This window comes from Haliotis cracherodii, unplaced genomic scaffold, assembly GCF_022045235.1.
Source record: "Haliotis cracherodii isolate W230 unplaced genomic scaffold, xgHalCrac1.p SCAF_4, whole genome shotgun sequence".
NCBI lineage: Eukaryota > Metazoa > Mollusca > Gastropoda > Lepetellida > Haliotidae > Haliotis > Haliotis cracherodii.
Window position 1 is genome coordinate 39,475,201 of NW_027266297.1, and position 16,983 is coordinate 39,492,183.

The following is a 16,983-nucleotide window of genomic DNA, read 5'->3' on the forward strand; positions in this document are numbered from 1 at the left end:
ACATCATGAGCATTGATCGCATGATGCAATGACTTGCATCAACAAGGTTTTGTCTGACCACCAGATCCCGTTAGTCAACCCTTATGTATGAGTTGCAGAAGATCAATTCTAACCTAGATCATCACAGGATCTGAGGTTTGCCAAGAGTTAATACTGCAATCAGTTTTAACAAACTCAATACATTCTCAAAACATAGAAGGTTCCCAGACATGATGTGTCAACAAAATATGAAAAAACGAGATATGGTTTCAAAAGGCATGCTTCTCATTCAGATGAGACAACAAGCACTTTCATATTGTTCTTAGTTTGTTTATGGATTTGGAGGTTGGTTATTTAGTATTGTTTCATTTTGAAACAATAGCATTAGGTAAATTTTCCAAATTTTCAAATTGCTGTCTATTGAATAGTGACATACACAAAACATCAAACAAGTCAAGCAGCTGTCAGTCAGACATGATGTCGCTCTGGAGTTGTTTGTTGTCGTGATACAAACAAATGCATCTTCCCCAGGCAAGAGAGTTAACTGACTTTAAAAGCCCAGTTTCCACCCTTGCCGAACAAGGCTGGAATTCCTGGGCTTGATCGTAGCGGCATCTGTGGCTATTTTGAGTTATGTCCCTTCCATGCCTCTCCTATGGACCAATCAGAGTCCACCTCTCATATCACTTGCATTTGCTTCAAACAAAATTGCGGCGCCAAGTCAATACGATCTGATCAATAATAAAGATCTATATTGTGATAAAATGAGATTTGAATCGCGAAGTGCATCAAATCACGTGAGCACCTTGATTAAAAACATGAAAAGATTTAGAAAATATCTGTTGACAACGAATTGGCGGGGCACATGTTTTGCAAATCCTGCAATCGACCAAATGTGCACAACAGTTGCGAACCCGGATTTCGATTTCCTTGCACGATTTTGATTGGACAATGCATAGACTTGTTAGTCCAGCCAAAATGTAATTCAATAATACCAGCCAAGGATGGAACCTGGACTTTATAGTCAGTTAACTCCCCTGACTCAGGAAGATGCAACAAATGATGTCACATGGAGGGAAAAAAATGACGTAAAGTCGATGAATGTGAATAATTTCATTGTGTACTACTCAAAAGTTAATAAGAATATTCGATTCTTTTTCACATAACCTGTCATTCCAAAGTTTTCAAATATAGTACTGAGAGAAAAATAGCATTGTCAAGAGAAAAATTCATTTTCATTTCAAAATCCAGAAGTTATCTGGGCTTTAGATAGTGTTTTCACTATTTAAAACTATAAAATTGAAACACTTTCTTCCCTCTTCAGTTCATAACTAGTACTGTCAGAGACTGCCTCTGTGGTCTAATGATAGAGCATCTGCCCAAAGAGCGGAAGGTCTGGGGTTCGATCCCCAGTCGCATCATACCAAATGACGTTAAAAGATGGTACTTGTTGTTACCCTGTCTGGCGCTCGGCATTAAGGTGCTAAAACAAGGACTGGTCGGCTCGGAGTCTGAGTGGGGTATTCATGTTAAACTTCGTCATGGTATCTCAGTGTGCTAGCACTATAAATCGGCGTTAGTCTGGACTGGTACAAGCAGCCACACGCAAAACATACACGTGCATGCACGTCGCTATATAAGTGCAATAATCTTGGATGCGATGTTAAACCCCATTTCACCTCACCTCGCCTAGTACTGTCAGAAAAATAACATTACATAACTATAGATTTACATTTGGATGTAATCATAAAACATCAATGGCAATAACTAGTCTCAATTATCTGCCGAAACAATTTCCATTTGGGCGTAAAAGGCAAAAGAGAGATGAAAATTCTATGAATGGATCAATTTAAGTTAGTGATGTCACCAGGTGTTTGCAAAGCACTGTTCCGACCATCGACAAGAAGCAATACATCCAGTCGCTGCAGGTAACAACATATATAATGTTTTTTATGCCAATTACTTTCACATCTATAAAATATACCATGAAATAGCATTCCTTTTCATCTTCTAGTAATTGGCACATCCACTAATGTACAGGTAACATTTATATAAGATGCTAATTGCATGAAAAACAACATCATGCCAACTGAACAGTGAGCACCATGTCACTACAATTGCTCATGCAATGTCGTGACACTCATTAGGAATTCTCTATTGTTGAGAAAGACAAAAACAGCTGCATAATTTAAAAGCATATAAAAGTCTGTCTCAAAACATATTACTGTAGTTTTAAGTAGGAAATAGCCAACATAAGCACTGTACCATATAAAGCTAATAACAGGAAGGAGAAAGTCACCGATTCCCCACAGTGTAAGCTTACTGAGAGTTGTCAGCTCAAATAGAATCTGCAGTTTGAAATGATGGCAGCTGTCATTCAATGATGATTTTGTTCCATTGAATAATTGAGTACCATGTTTTTTGGGATATATTTGATATATTTGATGTCTAATATAGTTTGAGAGAGAGAGAGAGGGAGAGAGAGAGAGAGAGAGAAAGAGAGAGAGAGAGAGAGAGACATCACAGACACAGTGATACAGAGAGACACAGCAATACAGAGAGAAAGAGACACACACACACACACACATAAACACACACACACATAAACACACTTGCGTGCACACACACACACACACACACACACACACACACACACACACACACACACACACACACACACACACACACACACACACACACAAAAACAAAAACAAAAAACAAACACACACACACAAAAACACACACACTACCCTAACATACTGTTATGTCAATCAGCATGGCCTGAGAAACAATTGTTGTCATTTCTTATGCTTGCACAACTGGAGAAACTGTCATTTCATTTCTCCAGTATAACACAAGAAGCTTCAACCTCAGGACAGTTGTCACAACTCCAAACAGCCATGCGTAAATCAGGCTTCCTGTGTTCATACTGGTAATAAAGAAACTCATACTCATGTTTCCCTGTATGAATCTAACAGCTAATGATTACCTATAAACAAATATACAACATCTCAGTTGCAAACACAGTGCTCCTAGGCCTAGAATTGTAACAGGTTTGGATCCCTGCCCTCCTCTAAAGTAGACTGTGATCTATGGCCAGGAGCCCATTTTCAGACATTGTGATAATGCGATGTGTGAATGTGAGCATTGTCTTTGGGTAATTAAGATAATTATTATTTCTAGATTTATATCCCATTGTAAAATTGGCAAAAACAGGAGCGATGTTTGAATGATTTGAATCTTGGACTGCCAATTTGCTCAAGCTGAGTCATCCTTTTCAAACAAAATGTGAAAGTGAGGTCAGATGGGACTTACATGTTACCACTTCCTGCTTGATGTTGAAGTTGATGTTTCGGGGGGACATGGCCGTGGTACAGGGAAACTCCTCCTGGTTCCGCACAATGGCCTGGAAGTAGAGAGATGCTTCATTGTGAGTGTATATCAGTGTATCATCCCCCAGACACACACATCATCCCCCAGACACACACATCATTCCTTGGACATATGTATCATCCCCAGACACATGTATCACCCCCAAACACATGTATCATCCCCCAGACACTTGTATCATCCCTCAGACACAGGTATCATCCCTCAGACACATGTATCATCTCCAGACACACGCATCATCCCTCAGACACTTGTATCATCCCTCAGACACTTGTATCATCCCTCAGACACACATATCATTCTTCAGACACATGTATCATCCCTCAGACACACACATCATCCCTCGGACACTTGTATCATCCCTCAGACACATGTATCATCCCTCAGACACATGTATCATCCCTCAGACACACATATCATCCCTCAGACACTTGTATCATCCCTCAGACACTTGTATCATCCCTCAGACACACATATCATTCTTCAGACACATGTATCATCCCTCAGACACACACATCATCCCTCGGACATTTGTATCATCCCTCAGACACACGTATCATCCCTCAGACACACATATCATCTCCAGACACACACATCATCCCTCAGACATTTGTATCATCCCCAGACACAGGTATCATCTCCAGACACACACATCATCCCTCAGACATTTGTATCATCCCCAGACACAGGTATCATCTCCAGACACACACATCATCCCTCAGACCTTTGTATCATCCCCAGACACACGTATCATCCGTCAGACACACGTATCATCTCCAGACACACACATCATCCCCCAAACACACATCATCCCTCGGACATTTGTATCATCCGTCAGACACATGTATCATCTCCAGACACACACATCATCCCTCGGACATTTGTATCATCCCCAGACACATGTATCATCCCTCAGACACACACATCATCCCTCGGACACTTGTATCATCCCTCAGACACATGTATCATCCCTCAGACACATGTATCATCCCTCAGACACACATATCATCCCTCAGACACTTGTATCATCCCTCAGACACTTGTATCATCCCTCAGACACACATATCATTCTTCAGACACATGTATCATCCCTCAGACACACACATCATCCCTCGGACATTTGTATCATCCCTCAGACACACGTATCATCCCTCAGACACACATATCATCTCCAGACACACACATCATCCCTCGGACATTTGTATCATCCCCAGACACAGGTATCATCTCCAGACACACACATCATCCCTCAGACATTTGTATCATCCCCAGACACAGGTATCATCTCCAGACACACATATCATCCCTCAGACCTTTGTATCATCCCCAGACACACGTATCATCCGTCAGACACACGTATCATCTCCAGACACACACATCATCCCCCAAACACACATCATCCCTCGGACATTTGTATCATCCGTCAGACACATGTATCATCTCCAGACACACACATCATCCCTCGGACATTTGTATCATCCCCAGACACATGTATCATCCCTCAGACACATGTATCATCTCCAGACACACATATCATCCTTCGGACCTTTGTATCATCCCCAGACACATGTATCACCCCTCAGACACATGTATCATCCCTCAGACACACGTATCATCTCCAGACACACACATCATCCCTCGGACATTTGTATCATCCATCAGACACATGTATCATCTCCAGACACACACATCATCCCTCGGACATTTGTATCATCCCCAGACAAAGGTATCATCCCTCAGACACATGTATCATCCCTCAGACACACACATCATCTCTCAGACACTTGTATCATCCCTCAGACACACATATCATCCCTCAGACACACATATCATCCCTCAGACACACATATCATCCCTCAGACACACATATCACCCCTCAGACACAGGTATCATCCCTCAGACACACACATCATCCCTCAGACACTTGCATCATCCCTCAGACACTTGTATCATCCATCAGACACACATATCATCCCTCAGGCACATGTATCATCCCCCAGACACAGGTATCATCCCTCAGACACAAACATCATCCCTCAGACACACACATCATCCCTCAGACACTTGTATCATCCCTCAGACACTTGTATCATCACTCAGACACATGTATCATCCCTCAGACACATGTATCATCCCTCAGACACACATATCATTCTTCAGACACATGTATCATCCCTCAGACACACACATCATCCCTCGGACACTTGTATCATCCCTCAGACACATGTATCATCCCTCAGACACATGTATCATCCCTCAGACACACATATCATCCCTCAGACACTTGTATCATCCCTCAGACACTTGTATCATCCCTCAGACACACATATCATTCTTCAGACACATGTATCATCCCTCAGACACACACATCATCCCTCGGACATTTGTATCATCCCTCAGACACACGTATCATCCCTCAGACACACATATCATCTCCAGACACACACATCATCCCTCAGACATTTGTATCATCCCCAGACACAGGTATCATCTCCAGACACACACATCATCCCTCAGACATTTGTATCATCCCCAGACACAGGTATCATCTCCAGATACACACATCATCCCTCAGACCTTTGTATCATCCCCAGACACACGTATCATCCGTCAGACACACGTATCATCTCCAGACACACACATCATCCCCCAAACACACATCATCCCTCGGACATTTGTATCATCCGTCAGACACATGTATCATCTCCAGACACACACATCATCCCTCGGACATTTGTATCATCCCCAGACACATGTATCATCCCTCAGACACACACATCATCCCTCGGACACTTGTATCATCCCTCAGACACATGTATCATCCCTCAGACACATGTATCATCCCTCAGACACACATATCATCCCTCAGACACTTGTATCATCCCTCAGACACTTGTATCATCCCTCAGACACACATATCATTCTTCAGACACATGTATCATCCCTCAGACACACACATCATCCCTCGGACATTTGTATCATCCCTCAGACACACGTATCATCCCTCAGACACACATATCATCTCCAGACACACACATCATCCCTCGGACATTTGTATCATCCCCAGACACAGGTATCATCTCCAGACACACACATCATCCCTCAGACATTTGTATCATCCCCAGACACAGGTATCATCTCCAGACACACACATCATCCCTCAGACCTTTGTATCATCCCCAGACACACGTATCATCCGTCAGACACACGTATCATCTCCAGACACACACATCATCCCCCAAACACACATCATCCCTCGGACATTTGTATCATCCGTCAGACACATGTATCATCTCCAGACACACACATCATCCCTCGGACATTTGTATCATCCCCAGACACATGTATCATCCCTCAGACACATGTATCATCTCCAGACACACATATCATCCTTCGGACCTTTGTATCATCCCCAGACACATGTATCACCCCTCAGACACATGTATCATCCCTCAGACACACGTATCATCTCCAGACACACACATCATCCCTCGGACATTTGTATCATCCATCAGACACATGTATCATCTCCAGACACACACATCATCCCTCGGACATTTGTATCATCCCCAGACACAGGTATCATCCCTCAGACACATGTATCATCCCTCAGACACACACATCATCTCTCAGACACTTGTATCATCCCTCAGACACACATATCATCCCTCAGACACACATATCATCCCTCAGACACACATATCATCCCTCAGACACACATATCACCCCTCAGACACAGGTATCATCCCTCAGACACACACATCATCCCTCAGACACTTGCATCATCCCTCAGACACTTGTATCATCCATCAGACACACATATCATCCCTCAGGCACATGTATCATCCCCCAGACACAGGTATCATCCCTCAGACACAAACATCATCCCTCAGACACACACATCATCCCTCAGACACTTGTATCATCCCTCAGACACTTGTATCATCACTCAGACACATGTATCATCCCTCAGACACATGTATCATCCCTCAGACACTTGTATCATCCCTCAGACACACGTATCATCCCTCTGACACACATACCATCTCCAGATACACGTATCATCTCTCAGGCACATGTATCATCCCTCAGACACACGTATCATCCCTCAGACACACACATCATCCCTCGGACATTTGTATCATCCCTCAGACACTTGTATCATCCCTCAGACACACATATCATCCCTCAGACACACATATCATTCTTCAGACACTTGTATCATCCCTCGGACACACGTATCATCCCTCTGACACACATACCATCTCCAGATACACGTATCATCTCTCAGGCACATGTATCATCCCTCAGACACACGTATCATCCCCCAGACACACACATCATCCCTCGGACATTTGTATCATCCCTCAGACACTTGTATCATCCCTCAGACACACATATCATCCCTCAGACACACACATCATCCCTCGGACATTTGTATCATCCCTCAGACACTTGTATCATCCCTCAGACACACATATCATCCCTCAGACACACATATCATTCTTCAGACACTTGTATCATCCCTCGGACACACGTATCATCCCTCTGACACACATACCATCTCCAGATACACGTATCATCTCTCAGGCACATGTATCATCCCTCAGACACATGTATCATCCCTCAGACACACGTATCATCCCTCAGATACACATATCATCCCTCAGACACATGTATCATCTCTCAGACACACATATCATCCCTCAGACATTTGTATCATCCCTCAGATACACATATCATCCCTCAGATACACGTATCATCCCTCAGACACACATATCATCCCTCAGACACACATATCATCCCTCAGATACACGTATCATCCCTCAGACACACATATCATCCCTCAGACACACATATCATCCCTCAGACATTTGTATCATCCCTCAGATACACATATCATCCCTCAGATACACGTATCATCCCTCAGACACACATATCATCTCCAGACACACACATCATCCCTCAGACACACATATCATCCCTCAGACACATGTATCATCCCTCAGACACACATATCATCCCTCAGACACATGTATCATCCCTCAGACACACACATCATCTCTCAGACAAATGTATCATCTCTCAGACACACACATCATCTCCAGATACACATATCATCTCCAGGCACATGTATCATCCCTCAGACACACGTATCATTCTTGAGACACTTGTATCATCCCTCAGACACACATATCATCCCTCAGACACACATATCATCCCTAAGACACACACATCATCTCCAGATACACATATCATCTCCAGGCACATGTATCATCCCTCAGACACACGTATCATTCTTGAGACACTTGTATCATCCCTCAGACACACATATCATCCCTCAGACACACGTATCATCCCTCAGACACACATATCATCTCTCAGACACATGTATCATCCCTCAGACACACACATCATCTCTCAGACGCATGTATCATCTCTCAGACACACATATCATCTCCAGACACATGTATCATCTCCATACACATGTATCATCCCTCAGACACATGACATTAGTCTGAAGACTGAATCTAGTCAACTTTGTTGCAGTCAAGTATGAGCAGCCGATACTGGTCCACCTAAAAGTGTGGACACAAGGTGTAAAGTCCACTGAACATGATGCCACGATGCAAGATGTACACTCAAAGGCTTTGGAGCAGACTGGTACATGGATGCAGCTTAAAAAGTCATTTCATTTAGAGGAACTGAACAATTTATATTATTATGTCCTGAAAACATCCAGCATGTCCAACAAACAATTAATATTTTCATGGGTTATGACTAGAGGACAAATCATTATTTTCTTGTTGTTAGTGAACAAAATAATTCATAAAATAAATCCCAGATTAATGTATTTCAAAAGAATCCAGGATGATAAGAAAACATTATTCTTGTGTTTGTAAATTGATCAAACATTGACTCTCCTTAAAACAACTTCATGAAATTATTTGTCTGTCGTATTCATATAATAAACAATAAATTCGAGTGTACTTTGGCCAGACTAATCAGATAGCTCTTCGAGTGATTTTCTGTCGGTGTATCAAGACGAAGGAGAAACAAAAATATTGGACAACTTGATTAATAATGGTCAGGATCAAATAAAAGAAGAATGAAAAATTGGAGAGTGAGTGAGCGAGGTTTTACGCCGCTTTTAGCAATATTCCAGCAATATCACAGCGGGGGACACCAGAATTGGGCTTCACACATTGTACCCATGTCAGGAATCGAACCCGGGTCGTCGGCGTGACGAGCGAACGGTTTAACCACTAGGCTACCTGACCACCCCCGAAAAATTGGAGAGGTAAGAATTTAGGTAGACAATGTCTCTACAGCATCCTACAGACTTGACAACAAATAGAGGTTCCCTCTTCTGGAAACATCTGTGAAAGCCTCTACCACCTCTCCTAAGCATAACCACACCCGCTGAAGACAAAATGTTCTATTTATTTATTTGTGATTTTGAACTTGAACATGCTTTGTGTGTTTGTTTGTGAGTTTGCTGTTTTATGCTACATTCAGCAATTTTCTAGCTACATGACGTTGGCCTGTAAATAATCTACCCTGGACAAGTCAATCCAGGGATTGACATGAGCATCGCTTCATCCAATTGGGATAAGATGACATGCATCAACCAAGTCAGCGAGCCTGATCACCTGATCCCGTTAGTCGCCTCTTACGACAAGCATAGTCACCTATTACGGCAAGCATGGGTTGCTGAAGACCAATTTTAACCCAGATCTCTTTTTAACAACTGCAAATTCAGCACCCGTATTCTGTGACTTATGCTTTTCTGGCAAATAACAGCATCTTGAAAAAATCAATTCACATTCTTGACCTCTTTTTGCTTTTGACATACACTAATTTGTTTTCCTCCTTATGAATGATTTAACTCCCAACATAAATCAATCAGACATATTACAGTACTCTAAAATGTATTGCGTTACTTGCCGATTCATTTCAGAAAACTCATTAGATAATGCATGATCACATGACATACTGATAAAGCTAATAAGACAACAACAGGATTACAAAGCTGGAAGAGAAAGCTGGAGAGGTAATATGGTAGACGAAGACGGTAGATTGCGACAGACAGTTAACAAAGATGGTAGACAAAGAGGGTAGAAAACAGTATTTTGATGCTGCTAATCCAAATTTTGACATAATGTTTTCAGAATCACAGAGATTCAGCTTAGCTGGAAACCCTTCTACAGAAATAACACCCAAGACAACTGATATCTTCTCTTGAGCCATAATGACAGGTTATCCAGTGATAATTGCTTGTGGAGCCTGCTTGATCCTACTAACCTACTGACTACATGTGATGATAGGTGTTGCCCCAAAAGCATGTATTACACGTCATACAGCTCCATGGTATACGAACCCTTCATTGCTGATTGTCTCAGTAATTCATCCTATACAGACTGTTGATGGAGACATTAGTAAGAATTGGATTTTAAATAGGTGGCAGCAAAGTTTGAAACTACAGTAAACTACAGTTAAAACGAACTCAAAATGATCACTGATTTTAGTTTGTAATAACCGTAGTTCGTTATAAGTATATAGACAGCAAATATACAACAAATGTCCGGGACTAAAAAATAAGTTTGTTATATCGGTCAGTTCCATTATTATCATGTTCTTTATAAACATACTTACTGTGCTATAATTATGATTCATTTATTTATTTTTTTGTTTCTTAATGCCACAATTATACAATATACAAGCAGTATTCCAAACTTTCTACCACGACATGCTGTCAACCACATTTGGTTGCCTCTTACCATCAGCATAGGTTGTTAGGGAGCTATTCTAACCTAATCACCTGGGGTGAACCAGTTATAAAGACAATGATAGAAACATCAATTGCAAAAACACTGACAGCAGAACAATTATGAAAACAATGAAAGCAACAGCAATTATCAGGACAATGGTAGAAAGAAATAATATAACACTGACTTCAACAATAATTAACAAAAACAATAACAGCAAGAATTAATTTTTTTTAGCAATAACAAGGATTTATATCAACAACAAGCATTAAGGCAATTATAAACATTTCAATGTATTCTTAATGAAAACAAAAACAACAGCAACTAAGGGACCAGTTCAAAGGTTTCATGCCGGATAAAAAACATAATACCTTAAGTTTTGAGACATACCCCTCACCCAAAAAATAATTCTGAAAAAGTTGAATTCCTTAGTTTAGTGGCCTCTTTTGTCGAACGTTTATTGACTGAAATTTATTTACTAGGTGTTAAAAATCAGTTATTTTCATAGATCAAATCTTCCATCCTATATTCGGACAGCACCAGAAAAGTTTAGTAGCAGCACCAGTGATGACAAAACCCTACCCCATGGAAACACAGGATGTACTTAAAGACAACTCCTAACAGTATATGAACAAACATATGTCTTTTTGCTTGGTTAAGTTGCAACACAATTCAGGTGTTGAAATTTCTCAAATGGAAAAAATGGTCCATTAACCCCCAACCCTAAACTAAATGAATTAGGATTTTTATCCGACATCAAACTTTTGAACTGGTCCCTCAAATGACTTCAATATCTTACCCTGACTTCAATGTTGAGCTGCTTGTCTGACTTCTTCTGTCGGAGTGTGTGAAGGAATCTGGCAACAGGGATGGGGTCTTGGCACACTGAAGCAACAGCCTTTTCTTCTTTGGCTGCCGAGTCCATAGACAAACCACACATTACTTTAAACTTCAATAACTGGGCATTAAAGGAACGTAACAATTTCTTGCCCATGTTTGTCATGACTTAGTACCATAGAGGATGGAAGAAAACTGTCAAACAGATGTCTGTCATCATTACACTCTGTCTGTAGAATAAATCCAAAAGCAACATTGGCTTGCCAGTAATACTGCACATTGGAGTGCAGGCCCAGCATAGGATAACCAATTTGCATGTTTTGTCATGCATGAAAGAGGACTAAAAGGCTAAACTTGGTTGACACTGCATCGCCATGTGAGCGATGCACGTCTTGTCGATGTGTTGTGTACTTCCGAACTGTCACAGGCTAAATGGACCCACTGCACATGCTCGCTCACAAAAAGTCACATGACAATCAATGAAATTGTTCCAAGTCTCATGGGAGTTATTAGTTTAGACGATGATCTCCATGATGGATTCTGACAGGCTGGGATGGCAAGCTGCAGTATCACAGTGCCGTCAGCACCCGATACGGTCCAGTCTGCCCTCTCTAGATGAGGATGCTTCATGTACCTTTCATTCTGACCAATCCAGTCACACAGCGATGCTAATCACGCTCACCTCTGCGAGCATCTCTTCCCAACAACACTGTCAGAACATCCAGGAAAGATAATTGAAAATTATGTCAATACAATGTGTTAACAGTCACAACATGTCATTCAATCCATTTGTTTTAGGGGAATCACAGCATGAGAGATGGAAACGTTACACAGTTGGTTGATGACAAAGTTATCTGGTCCTGACAATGCATCAAACCCTTCATTTGGTCAACACACATAGCATATGTCTGAGAAGGGTCTGGAACCACACAAACGATGGTGCCCAATTGTTATGCAGTGTTTGGACCTGTAAAACATGCCACATCATCTAAAACATGAGTGAATACATGTAAAACTGCAGCCTGTCTCAAACCACACAGTGGACGAGCAGAAAGGATCGCTCAGCCCCACCAAGCCATACTAAATATTGATTCAGAGGAATCTTGAAGACCAGGAGAATGGAATTCCCTAATCCTTGTAACATCATTTGATAATCTGGGAGTAGCTTATGCATGTTGTATGAAGGATGTGGCATACATGCGGCAATGTTATCTGTGCCCTGATCAGGGTGGTGGCCATCGCTCTAACTGCCCACAGAAGTATGGCTTGATGGCATATCGGCCATGCCAGACACCCTAAGGATTTGGTGAACACATTGCCATCACCCTCAACAATGACAAACTAGCTCGGCAGCGACGGAATCACACTCTAGCTGCGAAGTTCCAGATTTCTTCAGACGTCTTAAAATAGATTTAATTTCTACTGGCTCACTTCTCGGAGAAAGCTCTAATTTAAGATCCCATATTTTTTTCTCTTTTTTAAATCCATCACTACAGATTTCTCTGAAACCCGTTTGTGATAAACCGTTCGGCATTAATATGTATAGGAATTTCAGACTAACACATGAAAAATTTAGTAACATTTTTAAATAGAATAATCATTTGACCTTCTAAAATTGAAAATCAGATTGATTTATGATATGTTCACAAATTAAATGTTGTTATTTGTAATTAATACTGATATATGCATAAATATGATAATGAACTGAAGTTTATGAAACCTCAAGATTTAACAATTTAGATTCAATATGGTGAACTTTTATAGTAATTTTTGAGGCATGACTAACTCAGTTTGAACCTCGGCCCTATGACGATCCTTAGTTTGTGATCACCAAATAAATGATGAGGTGAGGTGAAATGGGGTTTAACGTCGCATCCAAGATTATTGCACTTATATATAGCAACGTGCATGCATGTGTGTGTGGCTACTTGTACAAGTCCGAACTGATGCCGATTTATAGTGCTAGCACACTGAGATACCATGCCAAAGTTTAAGATAAATACTCCACTCAGACACAAGCCGACCAGTCCTTGTTTTAGCCCCTTAATGCCGAGCGCCAGACAGGGTAACAACAAGTACCATCTTTTAACGTCTTTTGGTATATCCATGATGAGACAACATCCACAACATAACTCACTTCAAGTGTGCCACGGGGAATACATAAATGATATTTAGATGTGCTCTTTCAAATTCAACTGTGTCAACAAGAAAAATACTTTTGATCTATCTTTAACCCTGGAGATTGCCATTTCACCATTAACTCGTGTGCATGTTTCTTTCACTTAATTCATAATATCCAATTCAGTTTCTGAATCCCATGGATGACTTTGTGAATCCATGGGCGGATACAGAGGGGGGGTGGGGGGTGGGGGTGCGGGGGTGTGCACCCCCCCTTTTTATTTCCCAAAAAATCTTTAATTCTGTATAAATTACCACCAAAGACAATAAATAGATCTTAATTGTGCACCCCCCCCTTTTAAAAAAAGCTGTATCCGCCCATGGAATAATACCATTCACATACATTTTCATTTTCTATGTGTTTATCCTGTTTACCTTAATGAAAGTACATTTACCATTGGATTTATATCACAAACATTTTTGCTGAAATATTAATTCTACGTGTGCTTAGGTATCAGGAACTTATTTAACCATAAATTAAGATTTTAACAATGGCATTTGCCACTGTACTACATGGAATTTTGAACCCTGCATGATACGTAACAGAAATGATTTTGAAAGCAGTATAAAATCCATATTACATTCAATTGTGAAAGACAATATAATTCTCCAACAATAACAATATAAGTTTCCTGTCAATATAACAGCTAGGGGTTTCATTGTAATGATTGATCATGTTGGCTTAGAATACACAGGTGTTGTTAAATGTCTTGCTAAGCTGCTGTAATTTTTCACATCATGTTGAAAAATCGATTCCATGATTGATGCTTAATGATTGATTAAAACATTGTTTAATTTTGAGCTTAACTGTGTTCACATTTCAAAATAATATCTTTTGAGAATGGAATGTGTGAAACAGTAACACAAAATATGAAATGGTTTAATGATTTAATGAATCTAAATAGATCTTTTGTAGTATAGTAAAAGCATTTCTTTATTATGCTGGAATTGGGGTGGGGCTGAGGATGGGCATTTGGGTTGGGTGTGGGGATTGGGTTGGGTAGGGGGATGGGTGGGTTGGGAGTGGCGGCAGTGAGGTTGGTCTTAGGGCTGTATCATATGCCCTTCACCCCCACCCCCTAAATACATGTTTTCATGCCCCACCTCCTCCCTTCAATTTATGGCCGTGGTGCCGTTGTACAAAGTGATCTTTGTGCTAAGGTGATCGTAACACCCATACATTAACATAGACTTACGACAGTTGTAGCGCTAAAGTTGTTTTGTACAATGCCACCCAGTTCCTAAACATTGTTCAGATGTATAATTTATTTATTTGGAAAAATAGAACTGTGTCCTTTTTTCAAGCCTCCACCCCAATTTAGTTGTGATAAATTTTGGTGACCCTCGGCCTCTTTCGCTTTGCGCAATCTCACAGTACATTGTCCCTATAATACCAACATAACTGACCAGGGTACCATTGTACAAAGCGATCTCTGTGCTAAGGTAATCGTAACTCCCATACCTTAACATAGACTTACAACAGCTGTAGTGCTAAGGGACCGCCTCCGTGGTCTAGTGGTAGAGCGTCCGCCCAGAGAGCGGAAGGTCCGGGGTTCCATCCCCGGCCGTGTCATACCAAAAGACGTTAAAAGATGGTACTTGTTGTTAAACTGTCTGGCGCTCGGCATTAAGGGGCTAAAACAAGGACTGGTCAGCTCGGAGTCAGTATACTGTGTCTGAGTGGGGTATCCATATTAAACTGCGGCATGGCATCTCATTGAGCTAGCAGTATAAATCGGCATCAGTCTGGACTAGTACAAGCAGCCAAACAAACACATACACGTACATGCTATATAAGTGCAATAATCTTGGACGCGACGATAAACCCAATTTCACCTCACCTCACGTAGCGCTAAGGTTGTTCTGTAATGAAGACCATTATGTTCAAGAAACAATCATGAACATCACAAACAGTCATTCCTGACACCAAATATATCCGTTTTGTTTTATAAAGAAAGTACTAACATTGACATCACTGTGATTTGAACCTGTACAAGACACTCCAGTGCTGCAATCTCTATCACACACTGGCCATTTGAATGAATAATTAATACTAATAACATGCTTGTGTTATATTCATACTTTCATGCTTAAAGATAGTGAAGATATTTTCCTCAGAACACAATGATCATCTGTTAGTATTATTGATTGATCTCTCAGGCACAAATGTGATTTACTGGGGCTGGCCTGTATATATTATTGATAGTGTCAGTGTAGCAATCTGACTGGGGGCGGGGAGGCAGGGTACAACACTGCAGGACCCCGTGACCCATGGGAGTCAGCATCTCATACAACCAATTCCCCCTTCTGTTGATCATTGTCAAGACCAGGACAGCTTAATTGTTAAATATTGTCCATAAGGGTTGGAAGAATGAGTGCAATAACTTTCTGATATTTGCACATGTGGATTTGATTGATTCTTAAAATTTGTTGGTCAGGGTGGGTGGAAGCAATTACCATATATGACCGCGGATAAGCCGACCCCGTGGATAAGCCGAGGTGTTAACTTGACCATTGAAATACGAAAGAAAATGATATGACCCGCAGATAAGCCGAACCAGGAAGCGCAAGGCAAAAAACACTGCGAAGTCGGTCTGCGCCGATTTTGAAGACATGTGGCGGTAATCACAGATATTCAATAATATAAGATGAAAAACATTGTAATTATATTGAAAAAGTCATTATTATTTATTAGAAAGATTTAACAAACCAGTTATCCACTTTCATAATGTGGGAAGCTGTTTGTGCGGTATGTGTCACACTGGTTTGTTGAGGTCATTATGATATGACGTCACCATTATTCATGACGGCCAAAATTGATAACGTTATG

At 41.0% G+C, this 16,983-nt stretch overlaps 1 protein-coding gene across 1 annotated transcript in view; it reads right to left on the minus strand.

Moving 5' to 3' along the window:
* The window catches only part of LOC139479226 (receptor-type tyrosine-protein phosphatase kappa-like), a 112,086-nt gene extending 99,717 nt beyond the window's left edge, over positions 1-12,369 (minus strand). Inside the window, exons 1-2 of the mRNA XM_071262082.1 lie at positions 11,938-12,369; positions 3,295-3,385 (exon numbers count right to left, since the gene is read on the minus strand). Of these exons, the coding sequence (XP_071118183.1) occupies positions 3,295-3,385; positions 11,938-12,141 (295 nt within the window). The 5' untranslated portion in view covers positions 12,142-12,369. The remainder of the gene's footprint in view (positions 1-3,294; positions 3,386-11,937) is intronic.
* Positions 12,370-16,983: the final 4,614 nt, after the last annotated feature.